This window comes from Babylonia areolata, chromosome 11 (assembly GCF_041734735.1).
Source record: "Babylonia areolata isolate BAREFJ2019XMU chromosome 11, ASM4173473v1, whole genome shotgun sequence".
NCBI lineage: Eukaryota > Metazoa > Mollusca > Gastropoda > Neogastropoda > Buccinidae > Babylonia > Babylonia areolata.
The window spans coordinates 23,583,715-23,610,458 of NC_134886.1; the positions used below are offsets into that span (position 1 = coordinate 23,583,715).

The 26,744-nt window shown below is 42.8% G+C and overlaps 2 protein-coding genes across 4 annotated transcripts in view; one reads left to right on the forward strand and one right to left on the reverse strand.

Annotated features, from left to right (window-relative positions):
• Positions 1–2,064: 2,064 nt before the first annotated feature.
• On the reverse strand, positions 2,065–20,614 carry LOC143287610 (uncharacterized). Of its 3 annotated transcripts, XR_013055982.1 has the most exons (10): positions 20,545–20,614; positions 18,159–18,323; positions 17,475–17,540; positions 16,236–16,366; positions 15,779–15,941; positions 12,543–12,659; positions 9,901–10,005; positions 8,672–8,758; positions 5,679–7,959; positions 2,065–5,630 (listed from the first exon to the last, which is right to left on the reverse strand). XR_013055982.1 is itself a non-coding variant. In XM_076595728.1 (9 exons), the coding sequence occupies exons 2-9, from the start codon at positions 18,315–18,317 to the stop codon at positions 7,762–7,764; spliced, it is 1,026 nt and encodes a 341-aa protein (XP_076451843.1). In that variant the 5' UTR covers positions 18,318–18,323; positions 20,545–20,614; the 3' UTR covers positions 2,065–7,761. The 3 variants fall into 3 exon arrangements, 2 of the variants coding, with proteins under 2 accessions (XP_076451843.1, XP_076451844.1); XM_076595728.1 differs by having other exon boundaries at positions 2,065–7,959; XM_076595729.1 differs by lacking the exon at positions 20,545–20,614 and adding an exon at positions 20,255–20,381 and having other exon boundaries at positions 2,065–7,959.
• Positions 20,615–24,676: 4,062 nt separating this feature from the next.
• The window catches only part of LOC143287612 (tripartite motif-containing protein 2-like), a 156,174-nt gene continuing 154,106 nt past the window's right edge, over positions 24,677–26,744 (forward strand). Inside the window, exon 1 of the mRNA XM_076595730.1 lies at positions 24,677–24,761. The gene's annotated coding sequence lies outside the window, so the exon portion shown is untranslated. The remainder of the gene's footprint in view (positions 24,762–26,744) is intronic.

Below are 26,744 nucleotides of genomic sequence, written 5' to 3' on the forward strand. Positions count from 1 at the left end.
ACTGTCAGATTATATGATGTGGATGTCTATGGTGTGTGTGTGTGACTGTCAGATTGTATGATGTTGGTGTCTTTGTGTGTGTGTGTGTGTGTGTGAGACTGTCAAATTGTATGATGTGGGTGTCTATGGTGTGTGTGTGAGACTGTCAAATTGTATGATGTAGGTGTCTATGGTGTGTGTGTGTGACTGTCAAATTGTATGATATGGTGCGTGTGTGTGTGACTGTCAAATTGTATGATAATGGTGCGTGTGTGTGTGAGACTGTCAAATTGTATGATGTGGATGTCTATGGTGTTGACAGTCAAATTGTATGATGTGAGTGTCTGAGGTGTTGACAGTCTACTTGTATGTGGATGTCTGTGGTGTTGACAGTCTGATTGTATGATGTGGATGTCTATGGTGTTGACGGTCTGTATGTGTATGTCTATGGTGTTGACAGTCTTATTGTATTATGTGGATGTCTGGTGTTGACGGTCTGATTGTATTATGTGGATGTCTGGTGTTGACGGTCTGTATTATGTGGATGTCTATGGTGTTGACAGTCTAATTGCATGATGTGGATGTCTGGTGTTGACAGTCTGATTGTATGATGTGGATGTCTGGTGTTGACGGTCTAATTGTATGATTTGGGTGTCTATGGTGTTGACAGTCTAATTGTATGATGTGGGTGTCTATGGTGTGTGTGTGAGACTGTCAAATTGTATGATGTGGGTGTTTGTGTGTGTGTGAGACTGTCAAAATTGTATGAAGTGGATGTCTCGTGTTGGCAGTCTAATTATCTGATGTGAATCTCTGTGGTGTTGACAGTCTAATTGCGCGTGTCTGTGGTGTTGACAGTCTAATTGTATGTGGATGTTTGTGGTGTTGACAGTCCAATTGTATGTGGATGTTTGTGGTGTTGACAGTCCAATTGTATGATGTGGGTGTCTATGGTGTTGATAGTCCAATTGTATGGTGTGGATATCTATGGTGTTGACAGTCCAAATGTATTATGTGGATGTATATGGTGTTGACAGTCTAATTGTATGATGTGGATGTCTGTGGTGTTGACAGTCTAATTGTATGATGTGGATGTATGTGGTGTTGACAGTCTAATTTTATGATGTGGATGTCTATGGTGTTGACAGTCTAATTGTATGATGTGGACGTCTGGTGTTGACAGTCTAATTTTATGGTCTGGGTGCCCATGGTGTGTGGGTGACTGTCAGATTGTATGTAGGTGTCAAGCTTGCTGTGTGTGTGTGTGTGTGACTGTCAAACTGTATGTAGGTGTCTAGCTTGCTGTGTGTGTGTATGTGTATGACTTTTAGATTGTGTGATGTGGGTGTCAAGTATGGTGTGTAGGAGAGTGAGGATGTTTTCTGCTGTTGTCTGTCTGCCTGTATCTCTGTCGTGACAGCTTGATTCTACAGTCAATGGTATTTGTGCAGGGTTGTCCTGTTTGCTTTCTTTTTGATATGTTTTTTTATAAATAGCAGCAAATATGTGTCCAGTCGAAAAAGGGCTGTTATTGTTTGATCTTTTTTTTCTTTTTTTAAAGCTTTTTCTAATACTTTTTTGTGTCCATTTCAATATTTATTATTTCATTTTCACTAATATTGAATATTTCGTTGTTGTTGTTATTCTTTTGGATTAAAAAGAAACATACTGGTGTATTTCATCATTGGCTGAACTGTAATGATGCTGTTCCAAGTTTTTCTTTACATACATGACATTTTATGTGTCGAAACTTGCATGGTATTTCATTGTGTCAAGAGTTTCATAGTAATTCATCTGCCAAGACCTCATTTGTCAAGACTTTCATGGTATTTAATCCGCCAAGACTTGTGTCAAGACTTTCATAGTAATAATTCATCTGCCAAGACTTGATTTGTCAAGACTTGCATGGCATTTAATCCGCCAAGACTTTCAAGGTACTTCATCCGCCAAGACTTTCATGAGTAAGAAATACAATCTAGGGACTCCTTACATGTTCCATCAACCAGCCTCTTTCTTTCCCTGTCATCAACACCAGCCTCTTTCCTTTCCCTGTCATCAACACCAGCATCATAACCAGCCTCCCTCTTTCCCTGTCATCAACACCAGCATCATAACCAGCCTATTCCTTTCCCTGTCATCAACACCAGCATCATAACCAGCCTCCCTCTTTCCCTGTCATCAACACCAGCATCATAACCAGCCTCCCTCTTTCCCTGTCATCAACACCAGCATCATAACCAGCCTATTCCTTTCCCTGTCATCAACACCAGCATCATAACCAGCCTATTCCTTTCCCTGTCATCAACACCAGCATCATAACCAGCCTATTCCTTTCCCTGTCATCAACACCAGCATCATGACCAGCCTATTCCTTTCCCTGTCATCAACACCAGCATCATAACCAGCCTTTTTCCCTGTCATCAACACCAGCATCATAACCAGCCTATTCCTTTCCTTGTCATCAACACCAGCATCATGACCAGCCTATTCCTTTCCCTGTCATCAACACCAGCATCATAACCAGCCTATTCCTTTCCCTGTCATCAACACCAGCATCATGACCAGCCTATTCCTTTCCCTGTCATCAACACCAGCATCATAACCAGCCTTTTTCCCTGTCATCAACACCAGCATCATAACCAGCCTATTCCTTTCCCTGTCATCAACACCAGCATCATAACCAGCCTTTTTCCCTGTCATCAACACCAGCATCATAACCAGTCTCTTTCTTTCCCTGTCATCAACACCAGCATCATAACCAGCTTCCCTCTTTCCCTGTCATCAACACCAGCATCATAACTAGCCTCTTTCCTTCTCTGTCATCAACACCAGCATCATAACCAGCCTTTTTCCTTTCCTTGTCATCAACACCAGCATCATAATCATCTTCTTGCATGTGCTGCACCTAACATTAATTATTTTTGTTCCATCTGCTGTGCAGAAACATATTCCACACAGAGTGCTTCACGCAAGTGTTGGTGATGTTTTATCAATGACAGCAAAATGCACAACTCAAGTGATTTGATGATCTGTTTAGGAAGTTAATGTGGTATAGAAATGTAATTGGGGGGTGGTAGTTTTGTTAAAGAGTAACACTATAATGTCAACATGATTTTGATAATTATTAATAATAATTAAAGTGCACTTTATCTGTATTCCCCCCTCCCCAATAGGCTCACCCTTTCCTTGAAAGGAACAGAAGCTGGAGACAGGCAGAAATAGCGCCATGATTTTAATTTAAGGTCAAGACTCAGATTGGTTTTATTGTGTTTGCATTAAAAGCTTTAACGGTTACACAAGTCACTGCCTCGAAGTCTGTGATGTTCCATTTGTTCAGCCGGAAGTATACTACGAGAGAGTGAAATGTTCTTTGTGGGTTTTTAGTTCCACCTTGCTGTTGTCCTGTTGGTGGTCATTGGGGAACAACCATCTCACCATTTTCTGCTGAATGCTGTTACACTTTGCTTTTCAGAAATGCAAGAAAATCTCAACATCAGTTTCAACTGAACGTTTGTTGCTGTCAACCGATGCACATGTCTGCCTGTCTGTCACCAGGTGTATCACAGGAGGGCATTGTGAACTAGGTTCACCGTGCATGGCCTTGTCTCCCCACCAACTGAGCTACTCAGGGCTAGCTAACCTGCTTGTCCCTAATCTCCGTAACTGAACCCTTTGCACAGACTTTACAAGACTGTGTGAGCTAGCTAACCGCCTTGTCCCTAATATCCATAACTGAACCCTTTGCACAGACTTTACATGACTGTGTGAGCTAGCTAACCGCCTTGTCCCTAATATCCATAACTGAACCCTTTGCAAAGACTTGACATGACTGTGTGAGCTAGCTAACTGGCTTGTCCCTGATCTCCATAAGTTTTACTGAACCCTTTGCACAGAATTTACATGACTGTGTCGTAGACATGCAAGAGAAACTGTAATAATCTGATTGTCGGCACAGCCAGTAGGCATGGCATCATTCACTGCACCAGTTCTATTCCCATGAAGATGCAGACAGGTGATTTCAAAGTTTAATATACAGGTGTGCTGTATGGCACCTTGAACAAACATTTCAGCTTTCGTTCTCCTCCTCATGTGCATCTGTGCCAGTTGCATACTTGTCATGCAGTACATCACTCATGTTTTTCAGCATGCTGCTTGTTTTAATTTATTTCATATTTTTGTGTCACATGAATCGGTGTGAACCAAACAACATGAATTGACAGCCCACAAGACTTTGTAAAAGTTTTTATTTCTTGCAGTCAAATTGCCGACATCATTCAATCAACACATGCAAACAGCAACATCCCCCTAATGACTAAAACCAGGTGTGTGTTTTTTTCTGTCCCAGCATTGATTATGATGTTTCAAATGTATGGAAAAAATATGTTTTAATTACATTGGAAAAAAAATGTATGTACATGAGAAAGGAAACTCCAAAAATGAAACATTACACAATAATTTTTTTTTAAACCATGTTCATCAACATGTGATAAAAACTCTATAGATAAGAGCTGCACTCTGTTTCAGTCTCACAGAGATTATTTTTAATACCACAACAAATAGTCTTCCATCAGCAACCAAGAATTTTTTTTTCCACTAACACTAATAAATTAAATATTTCATTAACACTAATAAATTCAAATTCCTATAGATATCACACTAATAAATTCAATCCATAAAAATAAACAGAAAGAAAAGCGCCATAGGTTCTGTCACAATTCACAGTCCCACACAATTCTGGACAGGAAAAAAGCAAAGAAAGAAAGAAAACAAAACAAAACAAAAACAACAGTGGGTAATCTCAGCTGTCTTTCTTGTTCTGTTTCATCTTCCCCAGTTCCCAAACAGGACGAGACCCCAGAATGAGCAAAAACCCAAATGGCACGATCCCAGAATGGCAGCAATATAATGGGTGCAGAAATATGTCTGAAGCTAGAATTCAGGCAGTATTATGATCACTGAAGCAGCAACCTGTGTGACATAAATGCTCTTGACATTAGAAATTACACCGTTGATATGCTGGTGCATGTACACTGAAAGAATGCCACAAGTTCTCACGGAGAAAATGTTTTGACACCCCCCCCCATCCCCGAACCCTCACCCCCACACTGATGCAATGGTCTTTCTCAACCACCCCCCTACCCACCCACTCATCAACCCACCTATCTCTTTAAACACAATTCTCTTCAACTGTTAAGAGAAAAAAAAACAACCTTAATACAAAAAAAAGAAAAACAGAAAGTAGCCTCACCAGCTAAAAAAACTGTCAGCTGCTTGAAAACAGCTAATACAAGCACCGTCAGCTGTGCAAATAAAAGCAATCGACCTTCAATTACTTCAAAGGAAAACTGATGTTAGGTGCAGGATGAATTGCCAGTTTTGTGGACCATGATCATCCTGCATAGCAGTTTTGGGGGGTGGGTTTGTTTTTTGTTTTTCACAAGGAAACATTTCTTGGAAGGGGGACCAGAGGTGGGGCGTGGGGGCTGTGTTGACTGTCCTCCAACAACAAACACTGATCAAATACAGCACTTCCATTCCATACTGGCGCCTTGCCTTGCTGCATGAAAAAGATAAGGAAAGGACACAGCTGCTGACCTCTAGCACACAAACAAACACATACACACAAACTCACACTCCAGCACTGTTAGTGCCTGGCTTTCAGCAAGGACAGATCACAATCCTAACATGGATATTGCTGCCTGGCTTTCAGCAAGGACAGACCACAATCCTGACATGGATACTGCAACCAAACAAGCACTGTGATCATACATCTGACAGGACTGGTCTAGCCCTTTACTCCATCACACTGAAAAATGGAAAGCAAATCAAGTTAATGCCATGAAAGATGTACACAGCAGAAATTCTACAGAAGTGTTCAGTTATTTAAGGTTAGTTCTGTATATTCTGGTAACACACTAAAGAAACTTGTCATCTGCTGTGTTTCATTCCTCTGTGAGTATGCTGGTGCCATGTGCTAAGCATCTCTGGCTTGGACAAGTGCATCCCTGCATCCTTTACACCAGTGGATATTCTTGTGCTTATGTGTGGTTCAAATTTCATAAATGTTTCACTGTGGTTCACTTTCACAATTTATTAATTCTCTATAAAGTCCTCAAATGATTAACAAACAAACAAAAAAAAAGGTCAAGCATTAAAGTTGCCAAGGAACAAGGGTACAGTCAGATACAGTAACAAAAATAGTGTCTGTTTTGGCTTACTCTGTGTGTGTGTCTGTGTGTGTGTGTGTCCTTAAATCTTTTTTCCATTTCTTTCCGTTATTCTGTCAAGTGCTGAGTGACATTCATCAGCATGCCAACTTCATCAACTGGATGCAAGACAGGATGTGAGAATACGTTAGAACGTAGCGATGATCAGTCTGTGACAAACGATGAAGGCCAACAAGCACGACAGATTAACAGACTGACATACAGACAAGTTACACCTGTGTTACACTACAGCCTCTCAAGGCCGACCAGCGCGCTGGGTTTTGGCAAAGGCCAGGCATCTTTCCTCTTTTTTTTCTTCCCTCTTTTTTTATATACTATCAGACTTCACACTTTGACACCACTTTCAAACTGAAACTGATACAGCTGGTTGAACTGACAGGCATTCAAAGCCATGCCACACATGACAAGTGACACTACTGAAACATTTTACAAGGTGCAGCACCGTGAGGGAGTATGTCAATAAATAGAACTTCAAACATCAACAGGTACCAGCAGACACACCAGCACAAACATCTGTATTATGGTTATATACTGAGCCATGATGTATGTTCTATCCTAGTTCTCACATGCAACAACTATCATGTCATGTTCACTTTTAACCACCAACATTACTTCAAAGCACACACTCTCCACCACTCTGACACCACTCTGCTTACACAACTGGAGCTCGCAACAAATCACACAACTGTCTCAATATTTCGTTAAATGAAATACAGAAAAAAGCTAATTAAATACATTACTGTGAAAGTCAAGTGCACAACTAGTTTGAATGAAAATCAGACCAAGGAAGAAAAAAAACTGAGGAGGTAGCTAATGCAAAAACTAAAGAGAGAGAGAGAGCAACTGTACTTCAGCTTATCCAGCCTCTTGAATGGAAACTAGCAAGATTCACAGAATGTCAGTGTTTCTATATCTCCACACGAGCACTAACAACACATTCCTGGGCAAGGATACAGTACATTCAATGAGCTGCCTACTTGGAGACAGAAAAATCCTTTCTCATGGTACTGATCTGATTCACTGAAGGTGAACATTGTTCTTTCCCCCCATCTTGATACCAGTGGTTCTCAAACAGCAGCTTCTTCATACAGATTTGCTAAACTGTACAACATTCTTGCAAAACATTCCTTTGCTGCACAACTGTGTGTGTCTGACAGTGATACATTTATTCTGTTGTGGTCTGTTTTACTCTATAGTCTTAGACTTGGAAAAACAACAACTGAAGCACAAAAATAAAAAAAAACAAGTCACATCTCACAACTATGTACCACCAAATCTAAAGGTTATTCATTGTATTAGTAACGAACAGGATGCCACTTCAAACATGCTGAACCGTGAGGGGTTTTTTGTTGTTGTTTTTTTAATCTTTCTACTCAGAAAAGTCCTTTCTGATTCAAAACAATAAGATATCATCAAGTACCCAGTCACTCATTCAGTCATCAACTACACTGTTCACGTTAGGAGAAAAATAATTCAAACTCTCACAGTGACCAATTGACGGTGGCTGAGAAAGAGAGCAGCGGAAGAGACCAACACGAAGCAAACAAAACGGAGTTCATCCACACAGCGTGGCGTCAATCTGTTGTACCCAGGGGATGGCCAACTTCATTTTGCGCCGGTAGCTGGGGTCAGGTTTGCGGGGGTCGCTGGAATCGAACCACAGCGGGTTGCGTTCAAAGTACACCGTCTCCAGCTTCTTGAGGCCTTCAAACTGACCCAGATCCTCCCAGTCTGCCAGTCTGTTGTCGTTGAACTGTTGATAAGCCGGGAGGAGAAACGTGTTATTTTATTCATCATATGTTCAGGCTTAAAATATGACAGCGGGTAGGTCACATTACAAAGAATGTTTTATTCTATTCACATCCAAAAATCATTCCGGGATGAAAGCTGACACTGGACAGGATGAACAAGGAATGATTATATCATTTACATACAAAACATGGAGAAAACATGCCAGTGGACAGGTGTTTTAATATTTTACTTGTCAATTTTTACAATGTACAGCGCATTTGAGCACATTTCCCATGGAACAGCACTGTATGAATTAAATTATCATTATCATCATTATAATCACAATTATTATTATTATCATCATTGTTATCACAATTATCATTATTATCATCATTATGATCACAATTATCATTATTATCATCATTATAATCACAAATATCATTATTATCATCATTATAATCACAATTATCATTATTATCATCATTATTATCATCATTATGATCACAATTATCATTATTATCATCAATATAATCACAATATTCATTTTTATCATCATTATTATCATCATTATAATCACAATTATTATTATTATCATCATTGTTATCACAATTATCATTATTATCATCATTATGATCACAATTATCATTATTATCATCATTATAATCACAAATATCATTTTTATCATCATTATTATCATCATTATAATCACAATTATCATTATCATCAAGACTCACCCAGAACTCCTCCAGTTCCACCAGCTGAGAGATGTTCTCAATTTTGGAAATCCTGTTACCAGCAAGATCCAGCGTCTTCAGGTGAGTCTGTCAACACATTCCACCCAAACAGCGTGAACAGAAACGTCACTTTTCAAACACCCAAACAAAGAAAACTGTCCACACTTTCCACCAAAACTGTTAACAGAAACCTCACTTGTGTGTATGCTGTAGTCCCTGAATGATCAGGTAAACCCCCACACCCCCACATACCACACAACTCGCATTATACTGCAGTCCCTCAATGATCAGGTAAACCCCCACACCCCCACACACAACTCACATTATACTGCAGTCCCTCAATGATCAGGTAAACCCCCACACCCCCACACACAACTCACATTATACTGCAGTCCCTCAATGATCAGGTAAACCCCCACACCCTCACACACCACACAACTCACATTATACTGCAGTCCCTCAATGATCAGGTAAACCCCCACACCCCCACACACCACACAACTCACATTATACTGCAGTCCCTCAATGATCAGGTAAACCCCCACACCCCCACACACAACTCACATTATACTGCAGTCCCTCAATGATCAGGTAAACCCCCACACCCCCACATACCACACAACTCACATTATGCTGCAGTCCCTCAATGATCAGGAAACCCCTACACATGACTCACATTATGCTGCAGTCCCTCAATCATCAGGAAACCCCCACACATGACTCACATTATGCTGCAGTCCCTCAATCATCAGGAAACCCCTACACATGACTCACATTATGCTGCAGTCCCTCAATGATCAGGAAACCCCTACACATGACTCACATTATGCTGCAGTCCCTCAATCATCAGGAAACCCCCACACATGACTCACATTATGCTGCAGTCCCTCAATGATCAGGAAACCCCTACACATGACTCACATTATGCTGCAGTCCCTCAATGATCAGGAAACCCCTACACATGACTCACATTATGCTGCAGTCCCTCAATGATCAGGTAAACCCCCACACCCCTACATACCACACAACTCACATTATGCTGCAGTCCCTCAATGATCAGGAAACCCCTACACATGACTCACATTATGCTGCAGTCCCTCAATGATCAGGAAACCCCCACACATGACTCACATTATGCTGCAGTCCCTCAATGATCAGGAAACCCCCACACATGACTCACATTATGCTGCAGTCCCTCAATGATCAGGAAACCCCTACACATGACTCACATTATGCTGCAGTCCCTCGATGACCTCCAGACCGTTGTGACTGATATACAGCTCCTCCAGACTCTCCAGCTTGTCCAGACCTTCCAACTTCAACAGCCGGTTGCTCTGAAAGCAGAACACTCTTTCTGGTCACTAAATACATAATTATGTCTTAGCCAGTTGCTCTGAAAGCAGAACACTCTTTCTGGTCACTAAATACATAATTATGTCTTAGCCAGTTGCTCTGAAAGCAGAACACTCTGGTCACTAAATACATAATTATGTCTTAGCCGGTTGCTCTGAAAGCAGAATACTATGTCACTAAATACATAATTATGTCTTAGCCGGTTGCTCTGAAAGCAGAATACTATGGTCACTAAATACATAATTATGTCTTAGCCAGTTGCTCTGAAAGCAGAACACTCTTTCTGGTCACTAAATACATAATTATGTCTTAGCCAGTTGCTCTGAAACCAGAACACTCTTTCTGGTCAATAAATACATAATTATGTCTTAGCCAGTTGCTCTGAAACCAGAACACTCTTTCTGGTCACTAAATACATAATTATGTCTTAGCCGGTTGCTCTGAAAGCAGAATACTATGGTCACTAAATACATAATTATGTCTTAGCCAGTTGCTCTGAAAGCAGAACACTCTTTCTGGTCACTAAATACATATTTATGTCTTAGCCAGTTGCTCTGAAAGCAGAACACTCTGATCACTAAATACATAATTATGTCTTAGCCGGTTGCTCTGAAAGCAGAATACTATGGTCACTAAATACATAATTATGCCTTAGCCGGTTGCTCTGAAAGCAGAATACTATGGTCACTAAATACATAATTATGTCTTCGCCGGTTGCTCTGAAAGCAGAACACTCTTTCTGGTCACTAAATACATAATTATGTCTTAGCCAGTTGCTCTGAAAGCAGAACACTCTGGTCACTAAATACATAATTATGTCTTAGCCGGTTGCTCTGAAAGCAGAACACTCTGGTCACTAAATACATAATTATGTCTTTGCCGGTTGCTCTGAAAGCAGACCACTCTGGTCACTAAATACATAATTATGTCTTAGCCGGTTGCTCTGAAAGCAGAACACTCTGGTCACTAAATACATAATTATGTCTTAGCCGGTTGCTCTGAAAGCAGAACACTCTGGTCACTAAATACATAATTATGTCTTAGCCGGTTGCTCTGAAAGCAGAAAACTATGGTCACTAAATACATAATTATGTCTTAGCCGGTTGCTCTGAAAGCAGAACACTCTGGTCACTAAATACATAATTATGTCTTAGCCGGTTGCTCTGAAAGCAGAATACCATGGTCACTAAATACATAATTATGTCTTAGCCGGTTGCTCTGAAACCAGAACACTCTGGTCACTAAATACATAATTATGTCTTAGCCGGTTGCTCTGAAAGCAGAATACTATGGTCACTAAATACATAATTATGTCTTAGCCGGTTGCTCTGCAAGCAGAACATTCTTTCTGGTCACTAAATACATAATTATGTCTTAGCCGGTTGCTCTGAAAGCAGAACACTCTGGTCACTAAATACATAATTATGTCTTAGCCGGTTGCTCTGAAAGCAGAATACTATGGTCACTAAATACATAATTATGTCTTCGCCGGTTGCTCTGAAAGCAGAACACTCTTTCTGGTCACTAAATACATAATTATGTCTTAGCCGGTTGCTCTGCAAGCAGAACATTCTTTCTGGTCACTAAATACATAATTATGTCTTAGCCGGTTGCTCTGCAAGCAGAACACTCTTTCTGGTCACTAAATACATAATTATGTCTTAGCCGGTTGCTCTGAAAGCAGAACACTCTTTCTGGTCACTAAATACATAATTATGTTTTAAAAGGTCCCACGGCATCTCTCCACCATCAGGGCAGTCAATTTATCTCCACTGGGTCCAGGGCTGGGCTCATCCAGTCTAGTACCCATTCAAACCTGGGTGGAGTGAGTGAGAGTTAAGTGCACTTCCCGAGGAGGCAGCACCATGCCAAAGTGGAGCCTCACACCCTGATCATTAGCAAACACTGGGTCTTCAGTCCATGGCCTAATCCATTCTGCCATGGAGCCTCTTGTAGAATACCAACACACACACGCACACACACGCGCACACACACACACTCTCACACACACACACACACACACACACACACACACACACCCACACCCACACAAAAACCCTTCCCTGAAATAAACCACTAAACAATGAGCTGTGTAAACACTTCACAGAGTTTCATACCCCTGACACCTTTTAGGACACACAGCAAGCAGTCCCAACACCTCCACTGCTACTTCCATGTCAAAATCAACATTCTGTGATTAAACTCACTTTCAGAATGATAATGAAAACTAAACACACACGCACGCACACACACGCACGCACACACACGCACACACACACGCGTAACACTTTCAACCATCCCGTGGACTCTCAGCATCAGCTCTATGGCAAGACCACGGATGGTTGTGTACAAAGGGGAATTGAGGGTAGGACTTATGCCACGGAAACCAAATGAAAGACCGGGCTACACAATCCAAAAAATATACTAACCAAATCAAATCAACGATAATGAACTAAAAGACGACTGTCAGTCCTACACATGATCCACACCAAGACGGAGCCAAGAGAGGAGCCCTCACCTGAATGCTGAGCGTCTTCAGTTTGACCAGCGCGTCCAGCCCCTTCAGTTTGGTGATCTTGTTCTTGCCCACAAACAGGCTCTCCAGGCTGGTCAGATTTTCCAGGTTCTCCAACACCTGGACAGCACAATATTCAAGATTTCTTCTTCTTCTTCTTCTTCTTCGGTCGTGGGCTGCAACTCCCACATTCACTCATATGTACACGAGTGGGCTTTTACATGTATGACCGTTTTTACCCCGCCATGTAGGCAGCCATACTCCATTTTCAGAGGTGTGCATGCAGGGTATATTCTTGTTTCCATAACCCACCAAATACTGACATGGATTACTTGATCTCTAACGTGCGTATTCGATCTTCTGCTTGCGTATACACACGAAGGGGGTTCAGGCACTAGCAGGTCTGCACATATGTTGAACTGGGAGATCGGAAAAATCTCCACCCTTTACCCACCAGGCGCTGTTACCGATATTCAAACCCAGGACCCTCAGACTGAAAGTCCAACACTTTAACCACTCGACTATTGCGCCTGTCTATTCAAGATTTAATTAACCTTCGACCCTTCTAACAAGGAAGGTGGCAGGACGGTTCAGAAGGTGACAGAATGACTAAGACGCCCATCTGCCAACACAGAAAGTCCTTGAGGGTCCAGGTTCAAACCCACTCTGGCCCTTTCTCCCAGGTATAACTGGAAAATCAAACTGAGTGTTTAGTCATTCAAATGAGACGATAAGCCGAGGTCCCATGTGCAGCACGCACTTGGCGTACTAAAAAAGAACCCATGGCAATGAAAGTGTTGTCTTTTGGCAAAATTCTTTCGAAGAAATCCACTCTGATAGGTACACATATATGCATGCACTCAAGGCCTGACTAAGCACATTGGATTATGCTGCGGGTCAGGCATCTGCCTAGCAGATGTGGTGTAGCGTATATGGACTTGTCCAAACACAGTGATGCCTCCTTGAGAAACTGAAACTGAAACTTTGATCCCAACTGGGGCATGGAGGATTTCAGAAAACAGCACAATCAGGAGTGCAGCATGCATTACCCTGATGTTAGCATCAATTAAGGTAAAATGAGGGTTAACATTCCCCCTTCTTCATGAACATATCTTACGCAACATTCCAAGTCTTAATGAACTGACTAAGTCTAAAGAAAACCCGTTTACCTGCAGAAAATAATTTACAAAATGAAAATACAGACCCTGGACATACATATTTGGACACTCCATAGTAAAATGAAATTCATCAACAACAGTATTCATGTCACAATTTTTACAAATACAGTATTCTCTTGGAATTCCATTACACCATCTTGTTTCACACACACACAAACACACTCACACATGCGATGAACACAGGCACTCATATGCATGAACACCCCCCAAACCCTCTACGAAAATGGTGATGAAGCGAAGGAACTGGTTGGTCGTGTCACTTGAAAAAGTGCTTCAAGAGAATGTTCCAAGTGGTTCTGATGACGTGCAAAGCGATTCAAAAAATAAAGATGAATACAGAGAAAATGAAGAGGATTTATGCGAAGACTTTTCCTCTGCAGATGAAAGTGAAAATAATGAAGGTGATGACAGGTGACGACACATGTTGAATTCTGTGAGTGTGTGTTTCTCATCATCTTCTTTTTGTTTTGTGCTTGTGTGTGAAGCTGAGCTGAATTTTATGTCAGTGTTCAAGATTAACCCTTTAAATGTTTAAGGTGAGTGAAAGATTAAATTATCACATTATTCTCTGGTGTTTTGACACTCTCCTGTGCATGTTTTGTGTAGAATGTAAGTTGGGCTTTTTTTTCAGTTCGAGTGTTGTTATTTCCTTGTCCGGATAGTGAGGAAAAAAAACAGTCACACAAACACAACAGCGTGACAGAAGAAAGACTTTTCTTTCTTGTGATACCATACGCTTATTTTGAATCTTAAAACATACAGAAAGGTACATTTTTCTTTAAACATCCACTTTAAAAGTATCAAAAATAGCCCGTTTCCGGACTGCACACAGCCACTAAGCACCTTGCCTGAGATGAAAATTCATCCAACTCAGGTATGCGGTAACAAGAGTTAACCATGCCCCCCCCCACCCCCCGCCACACACACACACCCATACTCCCCCCATGTCCCCCCACACACACACACACACACTCCTCCTGAGCCTCTGCCATTCCCTCCAGGCCCCCACACACACACCCCTACTCCCCCCCAGGCCCCCCCCACAATTCCCCCAGGCCCCCCCCACAATTCCGCCAGGCCCCCACACACACACCCCTACTCCCCCCAGACACCCCCACACACACACCCCTACTCCCCCCAGACACCCCCACACACACACCCCTACTCCCCCCAGACACCCCCACACACACACTCCTATTCCCTCCAGCCCCCCCCCCATTTCCCCCAGCCCCCCCACACACACACCCACTCCCCCCAGACCCCCCCACACACACACACTCCTACTCCCCCCAGGGCCCCCCCCAATTCCCCCAGGCCCCCACAATTCCCCCAGGCCCCCCCCACACACACACACCCCACTCCTCCCAGACCCCCCCCACACACACACTCCTACTCCCCCCCAGACCCCCCCACAATTCCCCCAGGCCCCCCCACACACACACACCCACTCCCCCCCCACACACACACTCCTACTCCCTTCAGGCCCCCACACAATTCCCCAGGCCCCCCCTCCCCACACATCCCCACTCCCCCCAGGCCCCCCCCCACACACACACACACCCCAGGCCCCCCCACACACACACACTCCCTCCAGCCCCCCCCCCACAATTCCCCCAGGCCCCCCCACTCACACACACACTCCCCCCCAGGCCCCCCCACACACACACCCACTCCCCCCAGACCCCCACACACACACACACTCCCTCCCCACACACACACACTCCCCCCAGACCCCCCACACACACACACACTCCCCCCAGACCACACACACACACACCAGACCCCCCACACACACTCCCCCCAGACCCCAAACACACCACCACTCTCCCCCCCCCCCCCCCAGACCCCCACTCCACCCAGACCCACACACACACACACCCACTCCCCCCAGACCCCACACACACTCACTCCTCCCCCCAGACCCCCCCACACACCACCACTCCCCACAAGACCCTCACTCCCCCAAGACTCACACACACACACCCACTCTCTCCAGGTCACCACAATTCCCCCAGGCCCCCCCACACACACTCCCCCCCTCCCTCCCCCCGCCTCACAGACCCGTATCTTGTTGTCTCCAAGCTCCAGCAGCTGCAGCTGTGTGAGGTGGCCGATGTTCTCGATGTGGTCAATCTTGTTGTTGACCAGGTACAGGCGGGTCAGCTTGGTCAGCGAACCCAGGCCTTCAATCTTCCGCAGTCGGTTGAAGGACAGGTCCAGCTGTCTGCCACACACAGGGAACCACTGGGGTTTTTGACTCACTTGTTTTGAGTCTTTGTTATAAGCTGGTGTGTGTTTGCATGTGTGTGTGTGTGTGTGTGTTTGCGAGTGTGTGTGTGTGTGTGTGTGTGTGTGTGTGTGTGTGTGTGTGCACGCGTGTTTGTGCATCTGTGTGTGTGTGTGTGTGTCTGTGTGTCAGTGTGTGTCTGTGTGACTGTAAGTGTGTGTGTCAATAACACCACGCTCAAAATCCCACATATATAATTTTTTTTTTCCCTCAGCACAGTACAATGCTCACTCCAGATTGACGAGACAGTCCAGTCCCTCAATCCTGGTGATCTGATTGTCATACAGATCCAGCTGCACCAACGTTGAGACCGTCGTCAGGCCTTCAATCTTCTTGATCAGGTTGTTCCTCAGGCAGATAGTCTGTAATAATAATAATCATAATAATCATCATCATCATCTAATAATCATAATAATAATTACAATAATAACAAACTAATAGGAAGAAGAGAATGAAATAAACACAATGGACAAACCAGACAGAAAAAAAAAACATGCTGCACTGTAAATGTTTTTCTATTACTTGCTGCTCTCCTCTAGGTGCCTTGCTGAAAAAGGATAGTTTTGTTTCATTCTGTTTTTCAAACATAACCAACTCCATAATTGATAGTTATACTTCCTAGGATTAAAAAAAAAAAAAGAACAAAACAACCTGTTTGTAAAACTATAAAAGAACAGTTATTAAAAGATGATGCCATGAAAATCAAATTAACTCCTTAAAAGAATAACCCCAGATCAAATAGTTCTCAATAAATTCATTATCATTAATGAAACCAATTAGATGAACAGCTGTATTACCAACAATGTAAACTTAACACATGTACTCATACACAGACCGCTACACATAACGCATGATTACTACCAATGACACCTGGAGCTGGAAGTCTTTCAAATGTGCTAGCAACAAGACAGATTCACCTTCCACACACAAGAGAAGCTATGCAGCACTGCTGCCCAATCACTTCAGTGGTGTTCCCCAGTGTTTGCTCCAACGTATCATGCGGAACGGCACCTACCATCCCTGCCAACAACTACATGTACAACCACTTTGTCAAGGAGCTGGACTGTGTCAGACAGCCCCCAACACCCCCACCCCCTGTAAAACTACTTACGATACAATCAGTTTGTCATTGAGTTAGACTGTGTGAAAGTGTCCCCAACCCACCCCCAACCGCCTGTAAAACTACTGTACGACACAATCAGTTTGTCTTTGAGCTAGACTGTGTGAAAGTGTCCCCAACCCACCCCCAACCGCCTGTAAAACTACTGTACGACACAATCAGTTTGTCATTGAGCTAGACTGTGTGAAAGTGTCCCCAACCCACCCCCAACCCCCTGTAAAACTACTGTACGACACAATCAGTTTGTCATTGAGTTAGACTGTGTGAAAGTGCCCCCAACCCACCCCCAACCCCCTGTAAAACTACTGTATGATGACCTTTTCCTCTCCCCTAGATGGATATGTACCAACCTGTACTTGGGTCAGTGGTTCCAGATTCTCAATTCTAGCAATCCTGCAGTGGGTCAAGTCCAGGTCCTGGTCAACAGAACACAACACACCCCTCTGAGTAAAACAGAATGTTCACAGCACAACCACACACCCCTCAGTCAATCAGAACACAACTACAACTCCGCCTCAGTCACTGAGTCAGTCATAATAAAATTCAAGTCATGGGTTGTTTATAAAAACTAAAACCCAACACAAGACATGCTCAAAGACACGCATGTGCGCGCGCGCACGCACACACACACACACACACACATGCACGCACGCACACACACAGAGGTGTGTGTACACACATGCACACATATATACGTGCATGCACACATATGCATGCAAAATGATATGTATCACTATCAATCAAGGCAAACAACATAGTCACATACTCAAATAGAGTCAAAACTCAAAGCTGGTCCACACTCACACGCACATACACATGCACACACCACACACACACACACACACATCATATGATTATATGCACCTATTTTGTAAAGAAGTGCTTCAAAGTCAAAACTCCTCCTAAACAGATTCAAATCACACAATAATAGCAGGGAGACAAAACATATTAATAATACCATAAACAAGAATTGAAGACCTTTCCAAACAAGCGTAATCCCCCTGAGACTTTATGAACCGCTTTCAGGCACTTACTTCAACATCTGGATCTTCAACAACAAGTTCTTCTCCCACTTCTTCATCTGACGGCTGTTCAGGCGCTGAATCTTGTGACAAGTTTTTCCCCTGCAACGATTTCCCATCCACGCTGTCCTCTCCATACTGGTGGTTTCCTGTCCCCTCTTGTCCAGACATGGTGCTCTGCAGACAGACCACAGACAGGGTACAGTGTAAGAGTCTGCAGTTTGTCTTTCTGTGTCTGTGGACCACAGACAGGGTACAGTGTAAGAGTCTGCCGTTTGTCTTTCTGTGTCTGTAGACCACAGACAGGGTACAGTGTAAGAGTCTGCCATTTGTCTTTCTATATCTTTAGACCACAGACAGGGTACAGTGTAAGAGTCTGCCGTTTGTCTTTCTGTGTCTGTGGACCACAGACAGAGAATGTAAGAGTTTACCGTTTGTCTGTCTTTCTGTGTATGTGGTCCACAGACAGGGAACAATGTAAGAGTTTACCATTTGTCTGTCTTTCTGTGTCTGTGGACCACAGACAGGGAACAATGTAAGAGTTTACCGTTTGTCTGTCTTTCTGTGTCTGTGGACCACAGACAGGGAACAAAGTAAGAGTTTACCGTTTGTCTGTCTTTCTGTGTCTGTGGTACACAGACAGGGAACAATGTAAGAGTTTACCGTTTGTCTGTCTTTCTGTGTCTGTGGACCACAGACAGGGAACAATGTAAGAGTTTACCGTTTGTCTGTCTTTCTGTGTCTGTGGACCACAGACAGGGAACAATGTAAGAGTCTGCCGTTTGTCTGTCTTTCTGTGTCTGTGGACCGCAGACAGGGAACAATATAAGAGTCTGCCATTTGTCTGTCTTTCTGTGTCTGTGGACCGCAGACAGGGAACAATGTAAGAGTCTGCCGTTTGTCTGTCTTTCTGTGTCTGTGGTCCACAGACAGGGAACAATATAAGAGTCTGCCATTTGTCTGTCTTTCTGTGTCTGTGGACCGCAGACAGGGAACAATGTAAGAGTCTGCCATTTGTCTGTCTTTCTGTGTCTGTGGACCGCAGACAGGGAACAATATAAGAGTCTGCCATTTGTCTGTCTTTCTGTGTCTGTGGACCGCAGACAGGGTACAGTGTAAGAGTCTGCCGTCTGTCTGTCTTTCTGTGTCTGTGGACTGCAGACAGGGAACAATGTAAGTCTGCCATTTGTCTTTCTGTTTTTGTGGTCCACAGACAGGGAACAATGTAAGAATATGCTGTTTGTCTGTCTTTCTGTGTTTTGAAGCTGATTTTCAATCCTATTTCCACTTGTATAAGCAGACCTAAATTCAATCCTACTTTCACATGTATGATGAGCAGGCTTAAATTCAGTCCTACATTTACTTGTACGAACGGGCTTTTTCTCAACGCTACTTTCACTAATAAACCCGAAAGAATGGGCTCAAATTCAATCCTACTTTCACGTGTATAGCTGTATGAGCAGGCTTAAATTCTATCCTACTTTCACTTGTGTGAGCAGGCTTAAATTCTATCCTACATTCACTTGTATGAGCAGGCTTATTTTCAATGCTACTTTCACTTGTACAGCTGCAAGAATGGGCTTGTAAGTTATATCAATAATCCTGCTTTCACTTAGACAGCTGTATGAGCAGGCTTAAATTCAGTCCTACTTTCACTTGTATAATATCATAATTATAAGCAGGCTTAAATTCAACCCTACTTTCACTTGTATGAGCAGGCGTAATTTCAATTCTACTATCACTTGTATAAGCAGGCTTAAATTTAACCCTACTTTTACTTGTAGGTGTGGGCTTAAGCCGATACAGGGCGAGTTAGGAGCAGCCAAAGAACAACTTTCGAAGTATGCTGACAATCTGTGTTCTCTTGAGAACGTCGTCATCATGATCATCAATTTAAAAAAAATAATAATAAAAAAATTAAAAAACCACTGTCACAACTAAGAATCCAAAAATCCGGACACACAACTTCTAAAGTAAACGTTCAAACTGTCTCACTAATGTTCTCCTCTGGCTCGTTTCTCACGCAGTAAACTGTCCCAATTGTTGGACACTAATTGTTTAAAGTTTGCAATCATTCTTTTCTTACGTAATCGATTGTAAGACTGCACCTTTTGCTCAGTTCCTCAAGGACTGATGCACCACTTCCTCAGGCGAACATATAAAACAATGTATTTTATACATGCTTTAATAAACTACAAAACACACTGAAAGCCCAACTCGAACTGGTAAACAAATACTTTGGAAAACAAAAGACAATTTACTCAGAAAACAGCAAAACGTGTTAAAATCTTTCATCTTTCTTTGTAAACATTACATGCATATGAAGGAAATGTCCCAGAATCAAAGCATTAGAAAAAGATTCAAAACAGCGTCGCATCGACTTCACATAAGCACTTACATGTGGCGTTATTTTCCCCCCACTTGTTTCGCGTATCTCAAGGCTTTCTTGGCGACTCAATGAACAGGAAGTCCGTGATTTGGGAAGCAACTCTTCAGAAAAGAATGCTCTCCCCTTTTGCGAACATTATCGACACATGAAAGGCTTTGGCAAAGACAAGACAAAATTCATTTTCCTATAATAGCTTTGGCAAAGGCAAGACAAACTTCTTTTTCCAAGGATGATGGATAAGCACTGCTGCGCTTTTTTTTTTTCATCCAGTCCTCGCCCTGAATAGGAGATAATTAAATTTTATTATATACACTACACAATTCTAAACTGTAACTAGGACTGAGAGCGAGGGAGGAAGGGTCGCCTACATTTTCATTTTCTCAAGTTGTATTCGGACAAATCCAATATGTTACGCTACGCCACATCGGCTAGGCAGATGCCTGGCCAGCAGCATAAACCAACGCGCAAACAAGACAAGAGAAAAGACCTGACACACACACACACCGTGACACACAAACACACACTCAGGCACACACCGGCGGCGCGGCACACACACACACACACACACACACACTTAGCCTGTGACATAGTGTGCGTGTGTGTTGTTGTTGTTTTTCTCGGTGTGTGTGTGTGTGTGTGTGTGTTGTTGTTTTTCTCGGTGTGTGTGTGTGTGTGTGTGTTGTTGTTGTTCTTTCTCTCTCTCTCTCTCTCTCTCTCTCTCTCTCTGTGTGTGTGTGTGTGTGTGTGTGTGTGTGAAGTTGTTTGCTTGGGGGGCAGGGGGGGGGGAGACAAACAGGTCGGCACTGAGATGTCATTTTTGAATTCGCTAAGCTGTCCAAAGAAGCCAGCACGCCTACCAGAGGGTCGGAACAGGCAGCGGGGAATGATTTGTACAGTGCCTATGACTACACCGTGCCTGCTGTTGGCAAAGTGATCACCAAGACAGACATACAGATTGCTCTGCCAGATGGTTGCTATGGAAGAGTTGATCCCAGGTCAGGTCTGCCTGTTAAACATTTCATCGATGTTGGAGCTGGTGTGATAGATCAGGACTACCTGGAAAATGTCGGTGTTGTCCTCTTTAACATTGCTGATGCAGACTTTGAAGTGAAAAGGGGTGACCGCATTGCACAATTGATTTGTGAGAGGATCTACATTCCTAAACTGCAGGAACTAAAGTATACGGTATCATCCAGAATTATATCATACATTCTCCCCCACCCCCACCCCTCTCCATCATTCTTCAGTTTTTAAAGAAACGTCAAAGCAACTATATGAAAAAAACAACAACAACAAACAAACAAAAACAAAAACAAAAAACAACACCCACAACAACAATGAGCTTTCCGACAAGCTTAGCATTTTCCCGTTGACCCAAAACTGCTGTGGCCCCTCTCAGTGTTGTTCAGGGTCCTTGCACTGACAGGTGGGGTGGGAGTGAGGGGGTGGGTCAACAGGACAGAACTAGCTTAATTAACGGACAGCTTGTTTCCACCTTTGTTATCGTTTTCATTTAGCTGTGCTGACGTTTCTTGAAGAAAGAATGGGGCGAACATATGACGATAATGTATGAACAAGTAAATTTTTTTTAATGTTTGTAGTTGTTAATTATGGATGATCTGGTGTTTGTGAACACCCTAAAATATACTTTACTGTATCCCTCTCTCACTTTATTTTATTTAATTTTATTCTGTTTTATTTTGTTTTCCTTCTCCCTTTCTCATGAAAGAAAAAAAAAAGGTGTGGGGTGGGGAGTGTGGGGGGGGGGGGGGAGGGGGGGTTGGGGGGGGGGGGTTAGCGTTGACCGTGGTGATAAATTGTCGTCTGTGAGCAAACTTAAATTCTTTGAGGGTTCTTTTTCTTCTTCTTTTTTTCGATAAACCAAAGCAACTGAAATAGGGTAACTAAACTTTGTTTTTGGTTGTTGTTTTTTTCATTTCTAAGTTATCATTAAAATGGAGAAGGAAAAAAAAACACAACAAAACAAACAAAAAACAAAAACAAACAAAAAACAAACAAAAAATCCAAAGTATGAATTGAGCCACTGATGATGTCTTCATTGCTTGGACATGTGCCATGGAAACTTTTGATATTATTGACTCCTAATCTGCGTATATTCATTCCTCCACGGTAATCCTTCACCTGGAGAACTCAGTGAACAAGTGGAACATCATCAGTGCCTGTCAGATTGCGGTCTGTGCTGTGTGTCTGTTTTATATTGTGCAAAAAGTCAGTGTGTTTTTGTGGGGTTTTTGTGTGTTTTTTTCTTCTTTTTTTCTCTCTCCAAATCTGGTCTTGGTTTGCTGTAACTCTGTCGTGTGTGATTTTTGTTGCACATGTTGTATGCTACATTTGACTCACATGATTGTAGTCTGTTTATATCACTTGTGATTTTCTCTTACACACACTCACATGCAGCCGGAAAACACACATGTACACACACTCACATGCACGAAAGCACACATGCACACACACACGCACAAAAGCACACACGCACACACTCACATGCACTGACACAGGGACACACATGCACACAGGGACATACTCACATGCACGCACATGCACACAGGGACACACGCACACACTCACATGCACACAGGGATAGACATGCACACAAGGACACACATGCACACAGGGAAATACTCGTGCACACAGGGACATAACCATGCACACAGGGACACATGCACACATGGACATAACCATGCACACAGGGACACATGCACACATGGACATAACCATGCACACAGGGACACATGCACACATGGACATAACCATGCACAGAGGGACACATGCACACATGGACATAACCATGCACACAGGGACACATGCACACAAGGACATAACCATGCACACAGGGACATACTCATGCACACAGGGACATACTCATGCACACAGGGACATAATCATGCACACAGGGACACATGCACACAGGGACGTACTCATGCACACAGGGACATACTCGTGCACACAGGGACACACTCATGCACACAGGGACACACGCGCACACAGGGACACACTCATGCACACAGGGACACACTCATGCACACAGGGACATACATGCACACAGGGACACACTCATGCACACAGGGAAACATTCATGCACACAGGGACACACTCATGCACACAGGGACACACTCTTGCACACAGGGACACGCTCATGCACAGAGGGACACACTCATGCACAGAGGGACACATGCACAGAGGGACACACATGCACACAGGGACACACATGCACACACTGAGGGACACATGCACACAGGGACTCTGGCACACGCACACACTCACAAGTACAGCGGCGAACAAGACACACACTGTGCGCACTCTCGCCACCACACAGCAGTTGTTGCTTGATCAATAATATATATATATATATATATATATATATATATATTACGATCTTGGAAAAAAAAATGACTATGACACACACACGAAACGATGGTGGTCAGTTACATCAACCCACTGCCTTTTTCCAGCCAACGGCCATACCACGTTGTCCGATCACCGAAGTTTAGCAACATCGGGCCCGGTTAGTACTTGGATGGGTCAGTGACCACCTGGGAACACCGGGTGCTGTTGGCATTCCTTTTAAGGAGGAAGGTGGCAGAATGGTTAGGACGGTCAGCTGCCTATACAGAGTGTCCGTGAGGTGTGGGTTCGAATCCCGCTCGGCCCTTTCTCCCAAGTTTGACAGGAATACCAAACTGAGCGTCTAGTTTTTCGGATGAGACGATAAACCGAGGTGCCGTGTGTAGCACGCACTTGGCGCACTGAAAAAGAACCCATGGCAACGAGAGTGTTGTCCTCTGGCAAAATTATGTAAAAAGTATTCCACTCTGATAGGTACACAAATATATCAGCATGCACACAAGGCCTGACGAGCGCGAGGGCTTATGCTGCTGTCAGGCATCTGTTTAGCAGATTGGTGTAGCGTATATGGATTTGTCCGAACGCGGTGACGCCTCTTTGAGAAACTAAAACTGAAACTAAAACTTGCTAAAGCCAACAGGCTTGGTTGACCAGCCTGAATAAGGTAGACAATAATGTTTGCTTGTTGGCTGCATCATGTTTGCAAATTTATCTCCCTTAATTCTCGCGTGGCGTGATTTGCTTGTCTGCTTGCGGAAAATAGATTTTCTGTTTTCGCTATTGAGTGGACCTGGTTTTGTGTACGAATCCAAAATATTCAGACAGAGCAGGGAGAGCAGGACCGAGATCAAAGGCTGTCGGTAAGCCATTATATGATATTGATAAATCTTCAACCTGTCTGTGAATAGAATGTCGTTGAATTTGTTTATGCGCACCAATCTTTTGAAATCGATGTCTGATCTGACTAATGCGGTGCGGTTGCGTTTTGACAAAAATAGGAAGCAGACGATTGGGTTTAGTTAAGTTTACAGGCTCACTGTCATGTCTATATATACAGAGAGGGATTACTAGCCACTTTTCTTTTTGATTGTTTCTTTTATATGCTTAATAACAACAAGCGAAGGATGCAAAGAAGCAGCTTGAAAGGATAAATAATAATGTACAACAGTGCCGGCAGATAATTTATACTAAAACATATTTTAGCCCAATAACTAATGAGTGCATGACTCAACTTTCGAGTACGTTTATCTGTATACTAATTATAGACGACCAGTCTTTACATGAGGTGGCAAATCTGACCTCTTGTGCGGTTTGGTTTATGATTGCTGTGTTTTCAAGTTCAGATTGTGTCAAATCAATTAATCCAACGCATATATTTTTTTTTATATGCTTGCTTGAGGGAGAGTCTCAGAGAGTGAGTGAATATGAGTGTGTGAATGTGTGTAGTAGTTGGAGTCTTAAATTTTAGTCTTTCCAGTCAAAATGAGAGGTCCTTTAAACTAGGATCAAGTACTGCAGGGGGATAGGAGAGAGGGAAGGGAATGTTGCACTTGTCTATGTGTGCATGGATGCATGTGTGTGTGTATGTGTGTGCTTGCACACACATGTGTGTGTTTGTGTGTGTGTGTGTGTGTGTGTGTGTGTCCACATGGAACAAGACTTTAGAAATGAAAGGAAAGAAATTATATAGAACATGAGCAAAATGATGGAAAAACAACAATAACAACTAAGGAAACTAAACAAACATACCTGTAAGGACTGCACAGCAAACCTTCAGCAGTATCAGATGATATCTTAAAATTGAAAAGAATATAATCGAAGAGAATGTGTTAGAAAAATCTGGTATGGACACTTTTAAACTTTAGTACTCAAGTATTATATGTGCTTACAAGAAATAGGCTCTCCACATAGGCATTTTACATATATCTCTGCTGAGTTCAATTATATTCTGTCTGGTAACGTATTAACCTGTCTTTATATGATATAATTTTGTACATTTATTTAATGTGTGGTGTGTGATCGTTTCTTTCCGAATTCTCTTGTATGATCAACAACTTCCTGATGATTCTTTTTGTGGATAGTGCATGTGTGTGTGTGTGTGTGTGTGTGTGTGTGTGTGCGAATATGATCTCTTCTTTCTTGATTATATTGTTTGATCAACAACTTGCTCATGAATCATTTCGTGGTTAGTGCATGGTTGGCATAAATTTCTGTGTTTCTATATCCACCAAACTCTGATGTGGATCACAGGGTCTTTAGCATGTCTCTCCCCACCTGGCACCATATGCTGCTGGGATTGAACCAATGACCCACTGACTGAAAATTGAACTTGAAGTCTGATGCATTTGCCACTCAGCTATTGCTCACGTTAACAGTGTGAATACCCATGTGTCTACTGATGTTGATGAGTGCATGATGTGTGTGGTGTGTGTGTGTGTGTGTGTGTAAAACATGCTTTGGTGAAGATAGGTTTGTGAATGGATTTCTGCATATTATGTAGTGTGTGTGTGTGTGTGTGTGTGTGTGTGCGCGCGCGCGCGTGCATTCATGCATGTAAATATATGCATGCCATCATAGCATCAGTAAATACTAAATATACCACAAGAATTAATTTTCTACAGTCTTTTATTTAGGACTGGAATTAGAAAAGTGCTACAAGTTGTGATATATATATATATATATATATATCAATCACAACTTATCATAGTTTTAGTACTTTTTCTAATTCCAGTCCTACACACACATATATATATATAAAGAGAGGGGACATAGACAGACAGATCTCTATATATACATGTGTTCTTCTGATTATACATACAATAGATTTATGGCAAAAAATTGAA

What these genes read in the sequence shown, in the direction of transcription:
- LOC143287610 (XM_076595728.1), bottom strand. Translation starts at nt 18,317, where the DNA reads ATGTCTGGACAAGAGGGGACAGGAAACCACCAGTATGGAGAGGACAGC. An exon ending in TTGAAGATCCAGATGTTGAA is followed by an intron (nt 17,541 to 18,158) that starts GTAAGTGCCTGA and finishes TCTGTTGACCAG; the next exon opens with GACCTGGACTTGACCCACTG. An exon ending in AACCACTGACCCAAGTACAG is followed by an intron (nt 16,367 to 17,474) that starts GTTGGTACATAT and finishes TTATTATTACAG; the next exon opens with ACTATCTGCCTGAGGAACAA.